The following is a 25,601-nucleotide window of genomic DNA, read 5'->3' on the forward strand; positions in this document are numbered from 1 at the left end:
CAGTAGAGAGTCTGTTTATTTTTTTAATCGAAGTATAGTCAGTTTACAATGTCGTGTCAATTTCTGGTCAGTAGAGAGTCTAATACGTTAGTTCCTCATATCCCTGGCATCTAGCCTAGGGCTGGGTCTGACTGTAGTACGTGCTGACTAAATATTACTTCCTTGTCTCATCAGTGCCTGACACAGGGCTCGGCAGGTGATAGATTCTCAATAAATTGTTGTTAATCAGTGCCCAGTGTCTGCTCTCTTCCCTTGCACTTCTCACCCCCTCCTCTCTCTTGACACTGGCTCTGACATGGGATGACAGCTGCGAAGAGAAAGGAGTTGTGGGAAGGGAGAATGGCTCTGTGCCCCATCAGAACTGGCATGGTGCCCTGCGAATGCCTGTCTGCAATATTGCCCTGCACAGCTTCAGGCCTTGGCCCTCAGCGAGGGAGACGGAGGGAAAGAGTGTAGGAGAGAGGCCTTGGGGTTTGCTCTGCTGCCGCTTTGAGTCTCTCCCTCTGCGAAGAGAGGATCCTTGTAGCCAGCTAGGTGCCTGTCACCTTGCCTCACTCTCTCCTTCACTCCTGGTCCAGGGGTTCAGCCCTAGGGGACCCAGGCAGCCTCCATTCCCAGCACAGTCCTTCCCTGGGGAAGAAGCCTTGGCTGTGATCATGGAAAATTGTCCTGCCAAGAAAGTTGTATCTGGGAAAGCATCTGAGGGGGAGGTAGGAGAGAAGACTGGGTGGGGGCAGGGTGGGTGGGAGAAGTGGGGAAAATCATGGACGTGGGGAGGAGAAGGGAGGATGGGGAAGGGGATTCAGGATGTGGGGGGAGAATGGGCAGGAATGGAGGCACTTGCCCCTACCTCCATGCCAGCCGGAATGACCGATAGAATCCTGGGCCGGCAGGATTGCTGGTGGTGGGTGGGTCCTTGATGGGCCCCTGATGACGGGGTGGGGGAGGCAGAGCCATTTCTAGTCTCTTGCTTGGCTTCCAAAGCTGGTTCCTAGGTCACCTTATGGTGCCAGCCTGGTCTCCTGTTACTTTTGCTCCCAGCATTCTTGGCATTTCTGGGAAGGTTTCAACTGACCCATGGCTGAGGAGGAGGGCAGAGCTTGGGGATGGGGCCAGGGAGTGGGTAAGGAAGGCCTGGTCAGAATCAGGTGTTGGGAACAGGTGGTTCTTTCAAACTAGCAGTGCTGGCCAGGCTGCTTGAGTTGGGGTGTGTGTGTGTGTGTGTGTGTGCGCGCGTGTGTGAACTATGTATGTGGTCTCTCATCCAGATAGTATGTGCGTACGGAATGTGATGGTTGCATGGCCAAGTGTACTAATTTGCCCTTACCAGGACATGGGAAAACTGACGTTTAGCCCTTTTCCTGAGTCCTCCAACACTGCCTGGTACCAAGGAGCTGGGCCTGGGCAGCTCTGGGGAGGTGAAGGGCTCCGGCCACTAACTCCTGCCCCGTTGCACAGGCTGCTGGCGGGCGCTCCCCAGGCTCTGGCTCTGCCTGGGCAGCAGGCGAATCGCACCGGAGGACTCTTCGCCTGCCCCCTGAGCCTGGAAGAGACTGACTGCTCCAGGGTGGACATTGACCGGGGAGGTGAGGGCCTTGTGGGGGCCGGGTGGGGGGAAGGACATGACGGGGGGAGGGGAGGCCCCTCCACTCCCCTCCCCTAATTCCCCGTGTCCTGCCTCTAGCGGATGTGCAGAAGGAGAGTAAGGAGAACCAGTGGTTGGGAGTCAGTGTTTGGAGCCAGGGGCCTGGGGGCAAGGTTGTTGTGAGTACCACATTTTTTTTCACTTTTAATATTTACCATTTTTATTGAAAAAAGTCACAAAAGTTAATTTTTAAAAAGAGGGAAAAATAGTTTGACTCTGTAATAGTAATATAATTGCGGTGAGTACATCTTCTGAGTGTATGCAAGGGTGGTGTGTGTGTGTGAGTGTATATCTGTGTGTGTGTGAGTGTGTATCTGTGTGTGTGTAGTGTGTATATACACAGACGTGCTTACAGAACTCAGGTTGGCCATATGGTGTGATGGTCTGGTTCTCAGGACCTCAGGGAGATATAAAAAAGCATAAGACACAGTCCCTGTCCTTATAAATTTAAAAACATCTAACTGTTCATTCAGCCACTCATTTGTCAAACTCAGGTGTCGTGCTAGTTACTGAGAGAGGACAGGTGAACACAGGGAAAAGCCTGGCCCGTGCCTCAGCTAGCCTGCTGCCTAGCTGCAGAGATTCTCATGCTCTCTTTTTCTGTGTCTGTTTCTCTCTTTCTCTGTGTCATCGCTAACACGCACAAACACAATAATACAAGTCACTACGGGGCAGGATGTGGTTAACGTTAAGTGAGTGGTACAGTCCCCAGTCTATGAAAGTCCGAGGGAGGAGAGGAGAGAAGAGATTCCTGCAGGTGGGGGTGGTTTGAGCCAGGATTTCAAGAATAAGCAATGCTTGGAGAGTGGAGAGGGAAGGAAGCTCTTTGCAGATGAGGTGGTGGCACTTGGGAAGGGTTAGAGGCAGGACCACGTTAGGGCACGTTGGGGATTGTCCCGTATGGCGGGATCAAGGAGGCACGAGTTCTGTGTGCTGGCTTCGCTGTGCTGTGGGCGCCCGGACAGAACTTGGAGCAAGGGCTTCTCCCTCCAGGGCCGGGAAGCGGGTGCAGAGAGGGTAGGATGGGGGTTCTGTATATACCTGCCTAACACTGGCTGGGCAGTGGTACCCAAGTGATGCTGGCAGAGGAGTGTGTGGATGTGTGTGCACCTACGCAGATGCACGTGTGCACACAAACCAGTGTCTGCCAAACATGTGCATGTATGCATGTGGGTCAAGTAGGTGCCCAGCCCATGCAGTAGAATGACGGCTCCTTTCCTCGCACAGACCTGTGCACACCGATACGAGTCGCGGCAGCGAGTGGACCAGATCCTGGAGACAAGGGATGTGATTGGTCGCTGCTTTGTGCTAAGCCAAGACCTGGCCATCCATGACGAGCTGGATGGTGGGGAGTGGAAGTTCTGTGAGGGGCGCCCGCAGGGCCACGAACAGTTTGGGTTCTGCCAGCAGGGCACGGCCGCTGCCTTCTCTCCAGACAGCCACTACCTCCTCTTTGGAGCCCCGGGAACTTATAACTGGAAGGGTGAGTCACACCTGGGGGAGGGGAGAAGGGAACCAAAATGTCCCAGTACCTCAGAGAGGGGACTGGGGGCAGCACGTGGCCAAGCATGCCCACAAGTTCACTGCCACGCCTCCCACCACCGTCATGCCAGTGTACACACATACACGAATGGGGCTATCTCCACTCCTTCGAATGGCTGAGTGTTCTGCAACAGGCTGGCACGAGTCCCCACATCCACCGCTGGGCACCTGCCCAGCCGGGGCGCGCATGCTCCAACACACCAGCCCACCCTTCATCACTCCCATTCCCATCTCTGCACGCTGCCGCTGGCCAGGCTGACACTCGGTGAGTGTGATGCCAAGTCTGGGGGACCCCAGGCAGCTTGGGCCGGGGAGGGGGTGGAGACAGGGCTGGAAAGGAGAGGAGGGGCTTCCCTGGGGGCCTGTCTAACAGCCGGCCTGGGGGTGCACCTCACTTCCTGCCCCGGGCACTAACAGATCTGTCCTTGCAGGCACGGCCAGGGTGGAGCTCTGTGCACAGGGCTCAGCGGACCTGGCACATCTGGACGACGGGCCCTACGAGGCGGGGGGTGAGAAGGAGCAGGACCCCCGCCTCATCCCGGTCCCTGCCAACAGCTACTTTGGTAGGGACCCCTCCCCGGCCCAGAGCTGCTCTAACCCTCTGTTCCTCTCTCTCTCATCCTCCCTCTCCACGCTCCCATCCTTCTGTCTCTGTCTCTGTCTCTGTCTCTGATTCTTATCTCTCTGGTCTCTTTGTCTCTCTCATGTTCTTTCTCCACTTCTTCCTCTTCTGCCTCCTCCTTGCCTTTCTGTCTGCCTCGGTCTCTCCACTCTGTGGCCTCTTCCCCGGATGTCCCTCCCTGGTGTCTCCCCCCACCCCCACCCCATCCCCCGCAGGGTTGCTCTTTGTGACCAACATTGATAGCTCAGACCCTGACCAGCTGGTGTATAAAACTTTGGACCCTGCTGACCGGCTCCCAGGACCAGCCGGAGACTTGGCCCTGAATAGCTACTTAGGTTTGTAAGCGCCCCTCCACGTCCTCCTGGGCCCTGGGGGCTTGGCCTGGCCTCCCCTCCTCTCCTGCCCTGCCCCCCAACAGCACACTTTCAGGGAAATACCCACTGGGCCCAACTTAAAGAGAAGAGCTGAGCCCAGTAACCAGGATGGAGGAGAAGAGGCCCCAGGGGTGACAGCCTAGGGGGCTGTGACCGGGGTCTCTGGAGGAAGGTCCAGGTGGGTGGGACTGTCCCGGGAAGGAAGGAAGCTAGACCTCTGGGGGCCTTCCTCTGAGGGAGGGATGGTGGGCACGTGTGGAGACAGGTCCAGCTGTGTTGGTAAGTCCCTCTCATTGTCTCATCTGCATCCCTCTGCAGAAGAGGAGGAAATGAGGCCCGGGAGATGTTTGGGTGAATCAAGTTCTCCCCTACTCCCCCATGTCTCCCCCCTCCCATCCATGTGAAGACTTTCTCTCCCTGCATGGATGGTGGGAATTGGGGGCAAGGAAGGTGCATTGGATGGAATGGGGGCCTCCTGGGTGTGCAGAGGGGAGAGCAGTTCCCTGGGAATCGTATGGGAGGCGACCTGCCCTAGCTCCTACCAGTGCCACAGCCCCCCGCCCAGCTCCTTGGCCTTCTCAGTGGCCTTTCTCCCTCCTCCCCAGTCCTTGAGGCCGACCTCACCGCAACCCTTGTGCCAGCCCCCAGTATCTGGGTGGGGAGGGCTGCCAGGCCTCCAGAGGGGAGGAGGAGTGGTGCAGCCGTGGTGGGGATACCTTGGCAGGCGCCTTCCACCTATTGGCTCCGACCTGCTTGGAGAGGGGCAGGGTGGGGGGGCGCTTACTAGTGGGTCGCCCCCACTCAGGTTTCTCCATTGACTCGGGGAAGGCGCTGATGCGAGCAGAGGAGCTGAGCTTTGTGGCAGGGGCCCCTCGTGCCAACCACAAGGGTGCTGTGGTCATTCTGCGCAAAGACAGTGCCAGCCGCCTGGTGCCCGAAGTTACACTGTCTGGGGAGCGCCTGACCTCCGGCTTTGGCTACTCACTGGCTGTGGCTGATCTCAACAATGATGGGTGAGAGAGGGCCGAGGGAAGTGGAGCCTGGGGGAGGCTGGGTCCGGGAAGGGTGAGGGGCCTCTGGCCTTTCCTCCTGACTCCCCAGGCTTGGGAGGACTCCACACTGACTGTCTTCCTCTCTCCGTAGCTGGACAGACCTGATAGTGGGTGCCCCCTACTTCTTTGAGCGCCAAGAAGAGTTGGGGGGTGCCGTGTATGTGTATATGAACCAGGGTGGTCACTGGGCTGGGGTCTCCCCTCTCCGGCTCTGCGGCTCCCCCGACTCCATGTTTGGGATCAGCCTGGCTGTCTTGGGGGACCTCAACCAAGACGGCTTCCCAGGTGTGACTGGGACCGGGAGAGGCTCAGGGGAGGGAGGGGGCAGGGCAGGGGTGGGGAAGTACCTCTGAGGTCAAGAGGAAGGTCCTCTGAGGGCCCAGGGAGGGGAGCAGCCTAGGCTCACACCTGGGCAGCTTTGTGACCTTGGGCAGGTGCCCTTTCTGAGCTAGCGTTACCTGCAGAGAGTAGCTGAGAGGACTGAACGTGATGCGTGTAAGGCGCCCAGGACTTAGTAGCCGCTCAGCAAGATAGGGAAGACAGGACATGGAGCTGAGTGACTGAGGGAAAGCTGGGGCCTGGACCTTGTGCCTCTCCGCCCCCTGCCCCCCCAGGTCTGATTGCCTTTCTCCTGCTCCCGCAGACATCGCCGTGGGGGCTCCCTTCGATGGGGATGGGAAAGTCTTCATCTACCACGGGAGCAGCCTGGGGCTTGTCGTCACAGCTTCCCAGGTGAGGGCTGTGGCTGGGACCAGGAACGGGCATGGGTGGGACAGGCGGCGGGGCAGCAGCGGCAGGGGAGGCAGAGGCCCGGGAGTGGTGGGTGGGAGGCCGACGGTCTGGCCCCGCAGGTGCTGGAGGGCGAGGCCGTGGGCATAAAGAGCTTTGGCTACTCCCTGTCGGGCGGCCTGGACGTGGATGGGAACCATTACCCGGACCTGCTGGTGGGCTCCCTGGCCGACATGGCCGTGCTCTTCAGGTGAGCCCTCCCTCTGCTCTGCCCTCTTTCTCCCCGAGGCCCGGAGCACCCCCCCCATCCTCCCCGCCCCGGGCCAGCTCTGCTGCTGGAGAGTCCACCGCCTCCCCGCTTTCCCAGCCTCAAGTTCTCGTGCCTCCTGTGCCCTCCACTCCCCATTCCCCAGGGCCAGGCCCGTCCTCCACGTCTCCCACGAGGTCTCTATCCTTCCGAGAACCATCGACCTAGAACAGCCCAACTGTGCCGGCGGCCACTCAGTCTGGTGAGGTGGGATCCCAGGGGAGGGTGGAGGGGAGCCTTCAGGGTCCAGTCCTGCACCTCTATCTCCCTTTCTCTGCCCAGCTTGGGGCTGGGGCTGGGGCAGGAGTGTGCAGGGTCGGGGTGGGACCTTGGCCTGTCAGCCTCGCCTTTGTCCCCGCAGCATGGACCTAAGGGTCTGTTTCAGCTACGTCGCATCGCCCAGCAGCTACAGCCCTGTTGTGGGTGAGTGAGGCCCCTCCACCCCCACCCCAGTGGGTTTCCCGGTGCGTCCCCCGAGGTGGAGGAAGGGCCGACTGGAGCCGTTCCCCAGCTCACTGGCTCCTCCTCTCCCACCTGCCACAGCCCTGGATTACACGTTAGATGGGGACACAGACCGGAGGCTCCGGGGCCAGGTCCCCCGTGTGACATTCCTGAGCCGTGGCCCGGATGACCCTAAGCACCAGGCCTCAGGCACTGTGTGGCTGAAACGCCAGCGTGACCGAGTCTGTGGTGACACTATGCTCCAGCTTCAGGTGCACGCTGCCCCCTTGGCCCCTGAGGGTCACTGTCATCGCATCCTCTTTCTTCCTGCTTTCCTCTCAGCTTCTTCCCTAACACACGCACACCTCATTCTAAGATCTCGACTTTGGGGAAGGCTCCCTTTTGGGCTGACCACCCCCACCCCCCAACCGCTGCCTTCTTGCGTCTCCTGTTAAGCTCTGTTCTCCCTGGAGATGGTGACAGCAGGCTGTGTCTTCACGTCTGGTTCTCAAAGCCCTGCTCTCCTCCCTTCTCCACCCCAGTCGCTCTCCCTCCTCCTTGCCCAGTTCTCCACCTCTCTCCTGCACCTCCCTGAGCCTCTTTCCGAATTTCAGGATCTGTCTCAGGTCTGGCTGGGGCTTTGGGCAGGGCTGGGGCTGGGGGTTGTTCTTGTATCCACGTCCGTCTTTTCTCTTCCCAGGAGAATGTCAAAGACAAGCTTCGGGCCATTGTGGTGACCCTGTCCTATAGTCTCCCGACCCCCCGGCTCCGGCGACAGGCTCCTGGCCAGGGGCTGCCCCCAGCGGCCCCCATCCTCAATGCCCACCCGCCCAGCACCCAGCGGACGGAGGTGAGCCTGGGTTCCAGCTTAGCCCAGGAAGAGGAGCCGTGGCCCCTCGCCAGTGACACGCACTCACAGCGCTCGAGACCCTTTCACCGGTTACCCCGGTATTTCCTCCTGTTTCTAGATGCTGTAACAGGGGGGACCCCAGATGAAACCTGGCCCACGTGACCATGAGTTGCTAGTCGGAGGGGCAGGCAGGCACTCAGGGGCGCAGGGGTGTGGGGCTCTGCCGTCTTCAGATATGGTCTCCAAGGCCACCTCTATCCCAGCCTGCTGGAGGGGAGCGTGGAGCTCCTTGCATGGGTTTCACGGCCGGTCTGGCAGTGGCGCTCTTCGCTTCGCGTTCTAAGTCTGGGGCTCGGTTACACGGGAGAAAGGCCGAGGAAATATGGCCTTGCTCTGGACTAGCCTGCTAGCCTCTACTGCGACATCGTAATACTCCCATCATTTTGCTGATGAGGCCCCAGCTCAGAGTGGTTGAGTGACCAGCTCGATATCACACAGCTGGGAAGCCGCAGGTCTTCGAGTTGAACACAGGCTGTTTACCCCTGTGATCCTCTACCCCACCTAGGCAAGGCACATTCATCCCCTAGCAATGACCCTCCTCGAATCTCTCCTCAGATCCACTTCCTGAAGCAAGGCTGAGGGGAAGATAAGATCTGTCAGAGCAACCTGCGGCTGGTCCACGCGCGTTTCTGCACCCGCATCAGTGACACCGAGTTTCAGCCTCTGCCCATGTGAGGCGGAGCAAGGGAGCAGGCGGGGTGGTAAGGCAAGAGCTCCAGGATCGGAAGGAAGTCCCCTCAGGAGCGCCAGTCTGCAGGGAGAAAGCGGAAGGCTGGGGGGACCTGCTGATAATTCACAAGTTTGCAGATGAGGGCAGTGGTGGACCCACAGGGGCTCCCCTGGCAAGGAATGACAGGCCTTCACTATATATATACATATCATATATCTCTCTTTTTAGTCTTCACGACCCTGTGAGATAGGAATTCTTGTAAATCCCACTGTATAAATGGAAAATGGAGGCCTAGAGAGGTTAGGTTACTTGCCCAAGGTCGGGTAGTGGTGGAGCTGGGACCAGAATGGAGGTCCCCTGACTCCAAGTCTTGATTCTCCTAAGCCTGAGATCTGGGAGACCCAGGCGGGAGGAGAGGGGGCATGCCCTGGGGGAAGGAGGCAGGAGAGGGGGGAGGCCGGGGGAGGTGTTCAGATCTTAGAGTGAGTGGGATCTGACCCTCCAGGAACGCAGATGGGATGACAGCCCTGTTTGCACTGAGTGGGCAGCCAGTCATCGGCCTGGAGCTGAAGGTCAGCAATCTGCCCTCGGACCCAGCCCAGCCCCAGGCCGACGGGGATGACGCTCACGAGGCCCAGCTCCTGGTCACCCTCCCTGCCTCTCTGCACTACTCAGGAGTCCGGGCCCTGGACCCTGCGGTGAGGACCTGGGCAGGGTAGGCGTGGGGTGTTCAGGGGCTCCAGCAACCCAAGCTGACCTCTCCTTCTCTCCCCACTCCAGGAGAAGCCACTGTGCCTGTCCAATGACAACGCCTCCCACGTCGAGTGTGAGCTTGGGAACCCCATGAAGAGAGGCGCCCAGGTTGGCACATCTGCTCTTGTCCCTATCCAGGTGGCTCTCTATCCCCCGATGATTCTTCAAGCCCCTCACCCTTCTGGACTCTCATCCTGCTCCGTCCTTGCTCCAGGTCACCTTCTACCTCATCCTTAGCACCTCAGGGATCACCATTGAGACCACAGAGCTAGAGGTGGAGCTGCTGTTAGCCACGTAAGGCTGGTGGGGCCAGGGTGGGTGATGGTGGGGGAAGTTGGCTGGAAGTCCACCTAGAAGGGGCTTCACTGTGCTCACCTGACCCCTTGGGGTGGCGTCTGTGCCCGCTGCCCACGCCCGCCCTGCCACATGCCAGGATCAGCGAGCAGGAGCTGCGTCCAGTCTCTGCCTGAGCTCGTGTCTTCATCGAGCTGCCGCTGTCCATCACAGGGTAAGCCCTGCCCAGGGGGGCACCGCCGCCAGAGGGGTGGGCACTGCTACTGCCAAACCCAGGCCTGGGCTCTACCTCACCCTCCATCAGGCCCCACGCCTCCTGAGCCCCTGTTTTGACCCCTCCTCGCCAGGGTGGCCATTCCCCAGCAGCTCTTCTTCTCCGGCGTGGTGCGGGGTGAGAGTGCCATGCGGTCTGAGCGGGATGTGGGCAGCAAGGTCAAGTACGAGGTCACGGTGAGTGTCCTGGTGAGGCCCCTCCTTCTTGGCACAGAGGAGGGGCTGAGGCCTGCCCCAGGAGCTGTGGCTCTTCTCCTATGTGGCCGCATGGTGGTCTAGCGAGTTCGAGGCCTCGCTCAGCTCCTGGGCCTTGGCTGTGGGCAGGTGTTTGTGCTGGGGCCTCAGATAGCCATTTCCTGCTCGGCCCTGGCCGGCCGTCTCACCTGCTGGTCTGGGGGGCCCATGAGGGCCCAGGGCAGCTGCTCTGCTTAGGGCCTCAGCTGGGGGCTGGGGACTCGGGGGCAGGGCTGCTGTCTCTCTCCCGGACTCTGCCCTGGCGCGGCTGGGGCCTTCCCACACCTCTAGTGGCATCTCTAGGTTTTCCTGGCCTGGGGGGTGGGCAGAGACTGGCGCCTGGATCTAGGATCCTGGGTCTTTGTCGAGACTCTGCTCTCCGAGGCCTCCCCGCAGCCTGTGTGCTCTCCATCCCCAGGGATTTAGTGGCCCTCACGCTTGCTTGTGCCCACAGGTCTCCAACCAAGGCCAGTCACTCAACACCCTGGGCTCTGCCTTCCTCAACATCATGTGGCCCCACGAGATTACCAACGGGAAGTGGCTGCTGTACCCCATGCGGGTGGAGCTGGAGGGCGGGCAGGGGCCCGGGCAGAAGGGGCTCTGTTCCCGCAGGCCCAGAGCCCTCTACCTGGTGAGGCTTAGGCCGGGTGGGTGGGGCTGCTGAAGCAGGGTGGGAGGTAGACTTGGGAAAGGACGCTGTGGGCTGGGGGTGTGTGGATAGGTGGGGGGCCAGGAGGAAGGTGGTGGGTAGGAGATGCCATCTCAGGACTGCTGCATTTGGAGGGACCCTTACTGGGCCCCCTCCCCACCTCAGGATGTGGACAGCAGGGACAGGAGGCGGCGGGAGCTGGGGCAGCCGGAGCAGCCGGAGCCTCGTGAGCAGCCGGAGCCCAGCACGTCCTGGTGGTCAGTGTCCTCTGCTGAGAAGAAGAAAAACGTCACCCTGGTGCGGGCAGGGCAAACTTGGTGCAGCCAGAATAGGGGAGGGGGCGCGTGGTATGATAGAGGATGCGGGTGGTGGGGAGGGAATGGTGCGTCAGGACGGTGGGTGGCGCGTGGGGAGGTGCGATGGTCTGACACCTGGGCAAGTTGACAGGACAGTGCACAACACGCCTGTGAGGCAGCTGCGGACGCCAAAGTCCCACCCCTCCACGCTCACCAGGTGCTTACTCCAGGGCAGGCGCTTACCTATAGCCTTTTCATCTTGTGGATGAAAGATCACGGTTTATAGAGGTGGGATGGTCTTAGCCACCTCTGAGATCTGTTTGTTGTTCTTTTGAATTCTTTTTCGACAAAAAGTCAATTTGCATAAGGAAACCTGCTTGATTTTCACAATGTCAAGGACGCTTTAGGTTTCCGACAGTTCTAATTCACGTGATTTATTGTCTCTCCTTTTTGAGCAGTGTTGCCCCCCTTCTCCTACTTGTGTCACCTAGCTTTGTTCCACAGGCCGACTTACTGAGCAGATTAGCGCATGCTCTGTGCTGTCCCTTGCAGGGCGGTGCTGGCAGGGAGAGTGAGCAGGGGACACAGGTCAGCGGGGTACTTGGTCTGGTGGCAAGGGGGTGAATCCCAGGTGCGGAAGGAAGGGCAATAGAGGCAAGAAGAGTCAAAGAGGCCTTTGCAGGGGGAGGTAAGCGGCGGGGCCAGCTCTGGTGTCAGCTGTCTGGGAGGGAGTTCCACTGTCACACCCCATCCCTCTCGGGGCTTCCTCAGCGTCCCTGCTCCCCTGAGAGCATGACCTGAAGCAAACGAAGGCGCCTCAGGAATAGTAAGAGCTTGTGTCATCGCTGTTTCCCTGATATGTGGCTAGTCCTGGCCTTCCCCATGTGACTGGTTTCCTCGGAAAGCCCTCCCTTTCTGATAAGAACTTTGAAATGGATTCTTTTACTAAAAATGGCATTTAGACAAATTGACCAAGGATTCTTGAATTGCTCCAAAGTGGCAAAATAAAGGATGATGCAAAGAGTTCAAACACTGTCAAAGCCAGTCTTCTGTATACGAAGTGTGATAAATAGAACATTAATCTTAGGCAAACAGGCCATTAAGTGGGATTGGGCCAAATGGATTTAAGTCAGGCCTGGAAGGAGCAGGGCCTAAGTCCGCTGCCCCCCAGCGGCTCTGGGGCAGCCTCATCCTCCTTCAGTGAGTTTGGGCTTAGCAGAGGAATGCGGCTTTGCCCACTCTGGACCTGGGTTCAAATATCTGCTCCACCTCTTAGCAGCTTTGTTAGCTGTGTGACCTGAGGGAGGTCACCTGGCTTCTTTGAACTTGAATTTCCTAGTTTGAAAGATGGAGATGATGGTAATATGCACATTGCAGGACAGTAGCACATTTAAATGGGGCAAGTACCTCGCAGATAGTAGATGCTCAGTAAATGGGACCGTCATTAGGTAGCAGAAGCGGCACCTGGAGAAGCTGCTCTGCCTGTTGCTGTCCTCCCTGCTCCCCATGCATCTCAACACCGAATAGCCCAGATTTGGGGTAGGCTGCTGTTTTGGACCAAGGGTTAGTTTGGGAAGACTTCCTGGAGGAAGGGGGTTTGAAGCCAAGTAAGGAAAATGGGATAGATATTGAATGAGGAGCCAAGGGAAAGGGGGGCTCAGGGAGGGATGGAGGGAAGGCTCTGGGCAGACTCAGTGTCTGTGTGAGCACGACCGTGAGGGTGCTGGGCCCTGAGCAGCTCCGTGGGGTGGGGCCACGCGGCTCAGAGCCTCGCCTGTCCTGGTCCCCAGGACTGCGCCCAGGGCACGGCCAACTGCATGGTGTTCAGCTGCCCTCTCTACAGTTTTGACCGCGCGGCTGTGCTGCACGTCTGGGGCCACCTCCGGAACAGCACCTTCCTGGAGGTGAGAGCACGGCAGGGGCACCGGGCTGGGCGTCCTCTTCCCCAACAGCCCCTCGGGGACTCACTTCTCCTCCCACCTCCTCTGTGTCCAAATGCAGCACACTCAGCCCAAGACAGGAGGAAACACCCTCTTCCATTTACAGCTTCAGAAGCTGGGGGAGGGAGGCCTTAGGCATTTAGGAGGAGGGTCTCCTTCCCTGCTCCCTTAGGAGTACTCAGCTGTGAAGTCCCTGGAGGTGATCGTTCGAGCCAACATCACCGTGAAATCCTCCATCAAGAACCTGCTGCTCAGAGACGCCTCCACGGTGGTGAGCTGCAGGGCTGGGGAGGAGGGGCCGGGGCTTCTCTTCTCTCCTGACGCTCCCGCCCTCGTTCTGTGAACCCCTCCCTCCCCAGATCCCAGTGATGGTATACTTGGACCCCGTGGCGGTGGTGGCAGAAGGAGTCCCCTGGTGGGTCATCCTCCTGGCTGTCCTGGCCGGGCTGCTGGTGTTGGCGCTACTGGTGTTGCTCATGTGGAAGGTGAGGCTTGGGGAGGGGGAGGCCGGCGGGGGCTGGGCTCCTTGTCAGGCAGGTGGCCTCTCCAGGTGTGGTTCTCTCACCCACACTCCCATTTCTTCAGCAGATCTGCACTGAGCCCTTACCCTGCACGTACCAGGGACCCTGTCGAGCCCTGGAAGGTTCGGAGATAAGGCAGGCGCAGATCTTGTCAGAGGTTTTATAGTCTCGTGGGGGAGGGGAGCCTGTGGTCAAGCACAAGGCAGAGGTACTAAGTCAGGAGAGTGCAGGGGGAATTCAAGGGGGGAGAGCTTGAGAGCCGGGGGCCTGGAGCTGGGCCTTAGCAGGTGGGGTAGCAGGGTCTGGATGTGGGGAGGTGAGTGGGTGGGTCTGCGCCTTTCAAAAGGACCATGGGAGGCAAAGCCATGGAGGCAGGGAAATGTGGGCTGATTTAACTAGAGCATGGCAAGTAAGGCTAGGAAGGAAGCTGTGGCCAAGGAAGCCAACCAGTGTGGAGAACTGCCTCCAGGGAACTGTCTCCAGGACCGAACTCGGAACCTGCACATACCAGGCTCCACGTGGAACCGTGCTCGTACACAGAGTGTAGCCAGAACCACGTTTGCATCTGGGGCTCCACTGAGAGCACATACGAGCACATGTCCGTACAGTCACACCCGTCACCTGCGGTCTTCCCCTGAGCCATATGCTACCATTGCGGAACCATGCACGCCCTTGGGGCTTTATGGGGAACTGCCCCTCCCCTCCTCCCTGGGACCATAGACCAAGCACATGCTCTGGCAAATGCGAGTCATCAGTGGACCAGTCCTCTGGGCGTCCAGACTGTTGGGAACCTTGCCAACTCTTTTTAGGGGAGATTGATGCCTGGGAGAAACTGGCTCCCGGATCTCTGCTCCCTGCTCGCATGGAAGGGGGACCGAGCAGAAATGGGGGCCCCCATCTTTCTCCAGTCTTCCCATCCTCCTCCTCTTCTGCTCCCCTCCTCCCTTACATCCCAGTGTGGCTTCTTCCATCGGAGCAGCCAGAGCTTATCTTTTCCCACCGACTATCACCGGGCCCGTCTGGCTGTGCAGCCCTCGGCCATGGAAGCCGGGGGTCCAGGGACTGTGGGGTAATTGTGTGTGAGCATGTGTGTGTGTAAATGTGTGTGTGCGTGTGTGGGGATGTGTGTGTGTGAGTGTGAGATACTCCCAGTAGTCACGGGACCAGGAATGTGCAGGGTGAAGAAATGAGATTGCACGGGGGCCGCGTGAGTTCTAGGAGCTGGGGTGGGAGGGACTTACCAGGGTGAGGTCATGAGGGGGCGTATACACAGCCGGGGGCACGCACCAGGGTTGGGTGGGCTCCTGGGGTGTGAGCATGTGGGAGTACAGGGAGGTGCCGTGCTTGTCCTCTGGGGGCATGAGTGTGCAGACCGTCGTGCAAGGAGGTGCCGTGCAGCCTGAGCATGTAGGAGTCTTGGGCCGTCCTGAGTGTGAGCAGTCCTGAGCGTGAGTGTGCACGGGGCACGTTTCCATCTTGGTGTGGAAGGGCCAGCATGTTCATGACTCAGGGAGGGGCCGGGCCATTTTATTCACAGAGGGGAGGGCCCAGCCCGAGGGGGGTGCTCCCAGCGCACGAGCACACAGGCTTGAAGAGGAATTATTCCGGAGCTTCCACGGGTCTTGGAAGCCATGTTTTCCCTCCGAACTCGTTTGTGTTCCTGGGGATGCTACTGGGCCTCTTAAAAGCTTGGGAGGGCATGGGAACCTTTGGGGTCAGCGGTCCTGATGTTCTACCTTCAAGCCCCTCTTTCAGGTGCCAAGGGAGATGTCCTTGGTCCTGCACTTCAGGCCCCCTCCTGATGTTTCTCTTGCTGTGAATGAGGACCTGGGGACCCAGCATGGATGGTGGCTCTTGTGGGGGCTGCTTGCTGTGCTGGCTGCCGCCCAGCCTGTCTCCTTCCTGCTGCCGTTGGTCCTTTCTGTCCCAGGGACCTTGGAGGCAGGCAGCTGGCTGTGCTGAGCACCTGCCCCAGGGACCTCAGCCCCGCAGGTTCCTCATGTCTGGCCTGGTGTCCTTCCAGATGGGATTCTTCAAGCGAGCGCGGTACCCTGAAGCCGCAGTGCCCCAGTACCACGCAGTGAAGATCCCGCGGGAAGACCGGCAGCAGTTCAAGGAGGAGAAGACGGGCACGATCCTGAGGAACAACTGGGGCAGCCCCCGGCGGGAGGGCCCCGACGCGCACCCCATCCTGGCTGGGGATGGGCAGCCCGAGCTGGGCCCTGATGGCCACCCTGTGCCAAGCACTGCCTAGCCTCCTTTGTCCCAGCTGGCCCTGGGGCCCCTGCCACCCCTTCCCCAGAGACGGCTCCTGGGGGTGAAGAGGGGGGACCCGGTCGCTGGTGTCCCATCAGGATTTGGCAGGATCTGCTTCCTCAGGGCACAGACCTCTCCCCCCATGAGGACCACCCCCCAAACATCCCCTTAGGATGCTGTTAGGTGAGGGGAAATCAGGGATGGGTCATGGGGGAGGATGAGGAGGGCAGCGATGTTCTGATGCAAAAGTGGGGAAGGGGACCCTAATCCTTCCCTCTCCCATTCACCCTGTATAATGGAACCCCAAGGACCTGTCTCCCCAAAAGTGCCTTAAGCTCAGAGGGTGGGGAGGAGGTTATGTCGCTGACTCAGGGTCTCTTCCCTCCCTAGCTTCCCCTCTCCTCTGACCTTAGCTGGCTGATCCAATCTAGCAGATTTTGTCTATTAAAAAATACTTGAGGACAAAACCTGGCTCCTTTACTGAGTCTGGCCGCCTCCTGCCCAGGGTCTGCAGGAGAGGGCAGATTTTCTCTGCACGCACACAGCTCAGGACAAAGGTGGTGATGGGAGGGACTGCTGGGGGCCTGGCACAGACACACGTATCATGACTTGTGTGACCAGGTCCTGGGGCACTTGAGTGTGGTCTCAGAAAGAGGAAAGGGCAGCTGTCCTGGGGTGGTTGGGCAAAAACTGGGAGACCCAATCCAGGAATTTGCAGCTAGGGGTACGGCAGGGTGTAACTGCTCCCTCCCCGCGGTCAGGGGAGCAATAGCGCTTTTCCACTGAAGAGGGAAGGGTTGGAGATTCCCCAGGCAGAGGTGGGGGGGGAGGGGTGGGGGAGGGGTGGTGGGGGGATGGCTTCTCTCTGCCCAGATCCTCTCAGGAGAAGGCAGACTCAGCAGATGGGTGGGATCATTCCGACTGCAGGCAGGATTTGGGGAAGGCTTACTTCACGGCCTTCCCCATGATGTGCGGCCCAACAGGCAACCACTTGAAGGGAGGGGGCTGTCGTTCCATTTGGAGTTCGGAGAACTGGGCACTTTCCAGATCCTTCCAGGTCTCTCTGGTGAGGCGGCAGCCATCCCCGATGTGTTTCCAGGTGGGCTCTGCAACTTGCTGCCACAGGAAGGCCCAGCTCCCACGCGGCTCAGCCACGTGCTCCCAGAAAAAGAACAATCCTCCCTGGGAGAGAAGAGCGTGTCACTCACCTGCTCCACCCACCGCCTGCCTCTAACCTCACCTCCGTCCCGCCGGCCACGCCTGCCCGAAACCTCTCGGTGAAGAGGGAGGTGCTGGTCTTCAAGTTCGGGGAGCAAACCCGTCCTGCTCCGTGACGCCTCCTGCGCCCCGGCTCCGGCTGCCCGCCCAGAGCGAGTGTGACGAGCCTCCCGTGACTGAGTGGGGACGACTGGTGAGACATTCTCAAAGGGCGGCCAGAAGGACAGCGTAACCGAGGGCAGACAGACGGGCAGGCGGAGAACCAGGAGCAGAGGTCTCACTGGGTACAGAGATGCTTGCCCAGAGCCCCCTCCCGAGAGCCAGACACACGTGTCCTGGACATCTCAGCCAGCATTTCGGGGAAAACTTGCACTGGGCTTCTGATTAAACTGGGGTTCCTCCAGCTCTTTGCTCCTCGCTGTGCCTTCCCTAGGTGATCTCATACACCTCTGTGCTTGGAATTTACCAGCTAAAGCTGGTGACTTCCAAATCTGTATCTCCAGGCTCCCTCTTTTTCTGACTTCCAGATCTGGACTTCCAACTGCCTCTGGGTTCTCTCTGCCTCCATGGCACCTCAGACCTAAAGAGTTCAAAACAGGTTTCTCCTGTCTTGCAAAAGGCATTTCCCTCTACCGTCCCTCCCTCCATCAGCTGCTCATGTCAAAAACCTGGAAACCGTCCTAAACTCCTTTCTCTCCACACCCAGTTCCCAATCTTACGGATTCTACTTCCCCTAATATCTCTACCTGGAACATTGTCAGTTGCCCCACTCCCTCCAGCCCCTGCTTAATCCCTCGGATCTCAATGTAAACATCCCATCCTTAGGTGTCCTCCCCTCTTCCCCGACTTCACTGGGTGGCTCTCTTGTGGGCTTCCACATCCAGCCCTGTTCACCAGCAGATGGGGGTGGACGGGTGTCAGATGCACTAGTTCACGAGATTCCCCGTCCTGGGTGCCCCGGACACTGGGGTGGCCGATGCTACGTTTGCTGCCCCGCACCCACACCCTTCCCACTCTGCTCACCGGCCTCAGCACTCTCTGGACCTCCTGCAGGACCTTCCTCGGGCTCTGCACTGAGCAGAGCACCAAGGTGCAGACCACCACGTCCATGGAGCCATCGGCCAGCTGCTTCATGTCCTCTCCGAAAGCCACCACAAACCGTTCATACTCGAGATGTCTATTCTCGGCCATACTTTTTGTCAGGAACTTCTCAAAGTTGGGGTTCGGGTCCAGGCAGGTGATCCTGCAGCCAGATGGGTAGAACTGGAAGTTGGCACCAGTGCCGCAGCCCAGCTCCAGCAGGGCCACCTTGCCCGAGGCCCCTGCAAGCCCCTTTATCTGGCTGAAGAGCTCCCGCTTCTTGCCCTCCATCTTGCGGTTGGTCTTGGCCGCCAGCACGGCCATCAGGTAGGGGAAATAGCTCTTGCACAGGGGCTCCCAGAAGCCCAGCAGAGCCATGATGTGCAGGGGCAGGGTCAGGAGCAGCACCAGCAGCTGCAGGAGCCGGACCAGGGCGTCCATGGCAGCCCGGCTGGGAGCGGCGCTTCCCTGGTGGCCGGCCTTTCCGCGCTGCCCGGCCGCTGCAGACGCGCGTCTCTTTTTGCCCCGCGGTAGGACTTTGCTCCCTGTCTCCTACTTGGCAGTTTCCTCCTCGCCGGGTGGAGTGGATCTGTGAAATCCCTCCAGAGGGCACAGGTCCCAAGCCCCCACAAGCTCTTCAGCAGATTTTATGGGAGGCGAAGGAACAGGTGGCGCCAGTGTGTCCTGAGTTCGGGGCGTTCTGCCCAGTTGAAGAGGATGGTGTGTGCTGACCATCTCAGAAGGGAGAGAAGGGGGAGGGGGGCTATGTCTCTGATCACAGTTTGCGGGGGCCAAATGCCCAGCAGAGCTGACTCACGCCGGCCCGCCCTGGCCTGATTCGGTCCTCAGGTTCTGCTCGGTTTATGCAAGCTGGAAGTTCTGGTTGGGTGCCACTGGCACACCCCCAGGGCTTTGTAAACGGTAACCTGCCTCTGCCCCAGATACAAGCCAAACACAGAGAAGAATGTGTCTTAACCAGGGGGTAGGGGTGGGAGGGATGGGGGTGGGAAGTGTAGGGTTGTGGGGGTGGGGGGGTTGTCACAGGACTTTTCTGCTGGGCAGCGGCACAGGGGCCACTCGGGCTCCAGCAGCACAGTGCAGGAGACGCCTTCCTGAAATAGTTCATCCCCGCCTGACTCAGGGTTTGTCCCCAGACCTCTTCTCTGAGGCCCCCAGTGGCCAGGATGGTGACGTCAGTGGGTTTGACCGGTAGGACAGAGGCAGTGGACTTTGAGCTCCCGTCCCAATCAGGGACTTTGTTTAAACTCAGTCCTTCCCTAGAGGTCATCAGTGGCCCTGGAAAATGGTCCTTGTGAGATTTTAGATTGTTATAATCCCCCCTCTTGTATAATGCTAATGCATAATGGTGAAGGAAATTTTACTTAAAGAAAATCAACAACTTGGCATTCATTTTATTGCTGAATAGTATCCCATTTTGTGGATATACCACAAATTATATATCCATTCATCTGTGAATGGGCCTTTGGGTTGTGTCCAGTTTTTGTCTATTACAAACAGAGCTGCTACGGACATTTATATACGTGTCTTTGTGTGGACAAATGTTTGCATCACCTGCTTGTGGAATGGATATTTATTCATTTATTTAAAATGTGTAACTATTCTTTTGTTTTGACTGTGTCATTGAATTTTGTTGTGGTGGTGGTTAGAGACACATAACATAAAACTTACCATCTTCACCATTTTAAGTGTACAATTCAGAGATATTAAAAACATTCACACTATTGTGCAGCCACCACCACTATCCATCCCCGTAACTCTTTTTATCTTGTAAAATGGAAACTCTGTGAAACAGTAACTCTCCATCCTCTCCTCCCAAGCCCCTGGCAGCCACCATTATACTTTCCATCTTTGTGATTCTGACTGCTCGAAGTACCTCATTTAAGTGGAATGATGCTGTGTTTATCTTCTCGTGACTGGCTTATTTCACTTAGCATAACATCCTCAAGCATTGCAGCATATTGAAGAATTTCTTCCTTTTTAAGGCTGAATAATGTTTTGTTATGTATATACACCACTTTTGCTTACTCATTCATCTATCAGTGGACACTTGGGTCGCGTCCATGCTTTAGCTACCGTCAGTAATGCTGCTCTGCACGTGGGTGTACAAATGTCTCTCTGAGACACTTCTTTCAATTCTTTTAAAGGGCATGTACCTAGAAGTGGAATTGTTGGATCATATGGCTTTTTTTTTTTTTTGGTATTCTATTTTTGATTTTTCTGAGGAACCACCGTACTGTTTTCCACAGCGGCTGTACCATTTTATATTCCTACCAACAGTGAACAAGAATTCTGATTTCTCCACATCTTTGCCAACACTTGTTGTTTCCTGGTTTTTTTTTTTTTTTTCGATAGCAGACATCTTGATGGGTTTGAAGTGATATTTCATTGTAGTTTTTTAAAATTTATTTGTTTATTTATTAGTGGGGGAGGTAATTAGGTTTGTTTGTTTATTTATTTGGTGGAGGTACTGGGGATTGAACCTACGATGCTAAGCAGGCACTCTTACCACTGAGCTATACCCTCCCCTCTCACTGTGGTTTTGATTAGCATTTCCTTAATGCTTACTGATGTTGAGCATCTAGCATCTTTTCATATGCTTATTGGCCATTCGTATACCTTCTCTGGAGAAACGTCTATTCAGGTCTTTTCCCTAGTTTTGAATTGGGTTGTTTGTTTTTTGTTTTTTGGTTTTTTTTTTGGTTTTAGGAGTTTTCCATATATTCTGGATAATAAGCTGGTAACATTTATGATTTGCCTTTTTACTCTGTGGATAGTGTCATTTGATGCACAAAATTTAAAAAATTTCACAAAGTCCAATTTGCCTATTTTTTCGTTACCTGTGCTTTCAGTGTCTTCCCCAAGAAATCATTGCCAAATCCAATGTCCTGAAGATTTTGTCTTGTTTTTTCCTAAGTTTTGTTGAGTTAGGTCTTACATTTAGGTCCTTGATCCATTCTGAGCTAATTTTGTGTGTGTGTGTGTGTGTGGAGTTAGGTAAGGGTCTAACTTCATTCTTTTGCCTGTGGATATCCAATTTTCCCAGCACCATTGGTTGAAAAGACCGCCCTTTCCACATTGAATGGTCTTGGCACCCGTGTCAAAAATCATTTGACCATACAATTGAGGGTATATTTTGGGGCTCTCTACTCTATTCCATTGGTCTATACATCTGTCTTTATTCCAATATTATAGTATTTTTTTTCTTTCTTTTAACTGAAGTATAGTTGATTTACAATGTGTTAGTTTCCAGTGTACAGCAAAGTGATTCAGTTATGCATACCTATATATCTAGCTACCTACATATCTATTTCTCTATCTGTCTGCCTATTCTTTTTCAGATTCTTTTCCATTACAGGTTATCACAAGGTAATGAATATAGTTCTCTGTGCTATACACTAGGTCCTTGCTGTTTATCTATTTGATATACAGTAGTGTGTATATGTAAACCCCAAACTCCTAATTTATCCTCCCTCCCTCCCACCCCCATGGAGTTTTGATTACTGTAGCTTTACGGTAGATTTTGAAATCAGGAAGTGAGAGTGTTCCATTTTCAGGGTTTTTTTTTCAAGATTGTTTTTGCTATTTGGGGTCCCTTGAGATCCCATGTGAATTTTAGGTGAGTTTTTCTATTTCTGCAAAAAATATCATTGGGATTTTGCATTGAATCTACAGATCACTTTAGGTTGTGTTACTGACATTTGAACTATGTAAGTCTTCTAATCCATGAATTTGGGATGTATTTCCATTTATTTATGTCTAATTTCTTTTGACAAAGTTTTGTAGTTTCATTGTACAAGTCTTTAACTCCCTGGTTAAATTAATTCTTAAGTATTTTATTCTTTTTGATACTGTTGTAAATGGAATTGTTTTCAGATTGCTCATTGTTTGTGTATAGAAATGCAACTGACTTTTGTCACTGCCACTTTGCTGAATTTATTTATTAGTTTTAAGTTTTTTCCTGGAGGAATCTTTAGGGTTTTCTACATGTAAAATCAGATCATCTGCAAACAGATAATTTTACTTCTTCTTTTCCAATGTGGATGTTTTTAAAGCAGGCTTCCTCTTCTTGTTCCTTATCTTCAAGGAGAAGGTTTCTTTCTTTTACCATTGAGTATGATGCTTGTTGTGAGCATTTTATTAGGATTGTATTAAATATAGTTTACAGAGAACTGACATAGCTTTTCTTTTTTATTTGTGACATCTTTTTATGCAAGTGTATATTATGTCTTTCCAAGTAGTCACATCTTTTGTCCCCTCAGCAGCATTTCAAAGACATTGAACATGTCTTAGTTTATTTCTAGTTATTTTACTTTTTTGATTAATATAAGAGGGAGTCTGTATCCTCTAATTGGTTGCTATTTGCATATGTGTAACATCCTTTTTGATTTTTGTATATCCATTTTTGTGCCAAGTCATCTTACTGAATTCTCTCATTGTTTATAATAATTGTTTCTATTTAATTCTTTGGATTTTCTGGGCATAAAATCATCTGTGCAAATAAAGATAATTTCACTTCTTCCTTTCTAATTTTTATATCTTTTCTTTCTTTCTTTTGCTTACTTGCTTTAACTAATACCTTCAGAATAATGTTAAATAGTAGTATGGATACTAAATTCTTTTTCTTGCTCTTGAGATTAATGGGAATACGTCAGTACTTTCCCCAGATTATAACTATTTTCTCTTAGCCTTTCACCCGCCTTTTTATACTTTGCACTATATTGCTGGGACTAGGAGTCTGCAAACTACATTTACTTGGCTTTCGTCCTTGTGAGTTCTGCCAATGGTAAGCATTTGAGGGAGATCAGACTGTGGGAGGCACAGGGCACCTTCCTGCTTCCAGCTGGACAGTGTGGCAGTTGCTGGTAGTGGCGGTTCTGTAGCAGCAGTGAAGGTGGGTGAGTCAAGGCTCCATCAGCCTGACCCAAAGGCTGCAGTTTTTCAGCAATTCCAGCTCTGCCCTCTTTGGCAGATGGAGAACACGTGACAGTGTTGACGACAGGACAGCAGCGGGGGTTTGTGGGATCCAGCTCAGGGCTGTATGCAGCTGGTGATCTGTATTTCGTTTATGCAGCGGTCAGTTGATGTTCACTTGGGTTGCTACCACTTTTTGGGTATTATGAACAGTGCTGCTATGAATTCTAATCTTAGTTTTATCTTCTCTCTCTCCTAAGTCATCAATCTCTACCTCTTCATGGATCTTTCAGCATACTAATATGCTCTCACATATGTCAGGTTAACAAAAACTCAACTCTCGGGGGGAGGGTACAGCTCAGTGGTAGAGCACATGCTTAGCGTGCACCAGGTCCTGGGTTCAGTCCCCAGTACCTCCATTAAAAACAAACAAACAAACAAACCTAATTACCTCCCCACCCCCACCAAATTGAAATTAACTCACTTAAAAAAACCTTCAACTCTCTCTTGACTCCACATCTCCCTTTGGCTACCAGCTCGTTTTGTAGGTTGACGTCGGAGTCATACTTGCAGACTCTCTACTCATGTTATCTCAGTTTCCTCGCCTCCCATGTACTTTTCCTCTCCCCGCAATCCATTGCTCTAATAAAAACTGTTCTCATCAAGACCATCAGTGATCTCCACATCGCCAGATCTAGTGGCTGTTCCCTGTTCTTGTCTTATTTGACCCCTTAACAGTTTCAGAAATGCTGGCTAATACTTCCCCCTTGGAAGTCCCATCTAGGCTACCCCAGCAACACAATCTTTTTTCCACACCATTCCCCTGGCGTTCCCTCTCAGAATCCCCACCACCCCTCCCTTTAAAGGTCTTTCTCATCTACTCAACCCTCTAAATTTTTGTTCCTTTGCATTTAACAATTTTGTCTATGTTTCAAAATCTGCTGTTTTTGCTAGTGAGTTCGCTCCACGATGCCAGGGAGCACATTTTCCTCCTTGTTGCTGTGTCCTTGGGGCCATTTCCAGTTTCTGTCTCAGGGACCAGTCAACATAGCTTTATTGGATGGATGAATAAAAAGTCCATATCATTGAGGGCCTGATATGCCGACCCAATGGATTTGGATCTTTTCCTACAGGCGATGGGAACCAGTCATATGGTCTGATTGGCTTGTTGGAAACATCTGACAATTGATTTAAGGAAAAAAGACTGGAGGCTGGGACACCAGTTGAGTGATAATTTGTCATACTCTGATGACGGGATGGAACACCTATGGAACAATGGTGGTGGGGACAGACAGGAAGAGATTTATCTCAGGTGTTAAGAAGGTAGCACTGATAATTACTTTTTTCATTAAAAAATTTTTGTTAAAATATGCATAACACAAAAGTAACCATTTAAACCATTTTTAAGTGTATAGTTCAGTGGCATTAAGTTCATTCCCGTTGTGCAACCATCACCGTCATCCACCTCCAGAGCTTCGTGCTCTTCCCACCTGAGAGTCTGTACCTATTAAACATTAACTCCCCAGTAGCCTTCGGCAACCACCAAGCGTTTATAATTCTTAGCAGATTACTTTAAGGCTTCTAACTTGGGTCACTGGATTCAATTTATCAGAATAAGAGATTTTTTTTTGAAAGATGGTGAATTTGGTTTTGGCATGCTGGAGGTGATCTGTCCAGTGAACAGTTAAATATAGGAATTTGGAACTTCGAAGAACATTTTAGGCTGGAGATTTGAGACTCATTAGCTTAGAGGTTGGGTTTGGTCCTGAACTCCGAACAAGCAAGCCTTCTTGTCCTCTCTGACTTGGGTGGAAACAGAAAATACCCCAAGCCAAGCACTGGGAGCCCTTTGCCCTGTGCTTTCCCCCCACTGCCATGCAATAAAGCACTAGATCTTGCCATGCATTTCCAAATGCCTTCTAAATAGATCTTTTCTTTTTTTTGGTGGAGGTACTGGGGATTGAACCCAGGCCTCGTGCATGCTAAGCACCCGCTCTGCCATTAGGCTATATCCTCCCCCATCTCATCTTTCTCAGCCCAGCCACCAGTGCTTTAGTTCAGGCCCAGGTCATCTGGTTTCTGGACTCTGAAAAAAGCTTCCTAATGGGTCCCTTTGTTTCTAGTTTTGGCACCTTGAAGTCCATTCTCCACACAGTCCCCAAACATGCTTTACCTAAAACCCAAACATGATCATGCCACACCTTTATTTAAAAATCGGAGTTGTTTCCTCGTTGTCCACAGGATGAAGCCCAAGCTCCTTAGTGTGGCCGACAAGGCCCTGTGTGACTGGCTCCCGGTGGAAACCTCAGCCTCTCCTCCGAGGCTTCCCCCCTTGCTGACTGCGGTCCGCCAGCCCACAGCGTGCGCGGCTCCCTCCTCCCCGGCTGTTTCACGCCAGAGCCTGTGCCAGGCGGGGCCCCTGCACCTCACTTGGCTCACTCCTGGCCTTTGTTAGATTCAGCTCAGGCTCTTCGGTGCCGAGAAAGGCTTTCCTGATGACTCCCTGACCTGATGGGCTCTAGGCCTCTTCTCCCTCACACTATATACAGGCACTATATTCACACTCACTACATTGTGCGGAAATAACCTGTTTACGTATCTGTCTCCCTTAATGGCCCGTTGAGCATAGGGACCATGTCTTATATCTTCTTCTAGCCCCAAGACAGGAATAATCAATAATGTCTGCAGAATGGATGAATGCCGTAAAGGAACCAGGTGCCTGAGCAGTAAACGAAACACACCTGTAGGAAACTATTAAGTGAAATGCAAAGCAGAATTGCATGTGATTAGCGCCAAGTATGCAGGGACAGGCTCCAGACTCTGTGGGCGGGAGCGTTCTGTGAGGGAATGACTCCCTCCCCTT

General features: G+C 54.5%; 1 protein-coding gene, 1 long non-coding RNA gene and 1 pseudogene across 2 annotated transcripts in view; 2 read left to right on the forward strand and 1 right to left on the reverse strand.

Moving 5' to 3' along the window:
* The first annotated feature begins 801 nt into the window (after positions 1-801).
* LOC141579363 (integrin alpha-7-like) lies at positions 802-15,506 on the forward strand (annotated as a pseudogene).
* On the reverse strand, positions 14,759-18,653 carry LOC141579364 (thiol S-methyltransferase TMT1B). The gene is made up of 2 exons (XM_074374701.1): positions 17,750-18,653; positions 14,759-16,690 (listed from the first exon to the last, which is right to left on the reverse strand). Exons 1-2 carry the CDS (start codon positions 18,245-18,247, stop codon positions 16,454-16,456), a joined length of 735 nt encoding a protein of 244 aa, XP_074230802.1. The 5' UTR covers positions 18,248-18,653; the 3' UTR covers positions 14,759-16,453.
* Positions 16,678-25,601, forward strand: part of LOC141579365 (uncharacterized) — a 441,343-nt gene continuing 432,419 nt past the window's right edge. Inside the window, exon 1 of the long non-coding RNA XR_012510570.1 lies at positions 16,678-16,919. This is a non-coding gene — a long non-coding RNA (uncharacterized LOC141579365). The remainder of the gene's footprint in view (positions 16,920-25,601) is intronic.

This window comes from Camelus bactrianus, chromosome 12, assembly GCF_048773025.1.
Source record: "Camelus bactrianus isolate YW-2024 breed Bactrian camel chromosome 12, ASM4877302v1, whole genome shotgun sequence".
In the NCBI taxonomy this organism is placed as follows: Eukaryota; Metazoa; Chordata; class Mammalia; order Artiodactyla; family Camelidae; genus Camelus; species Camelus bactrianus.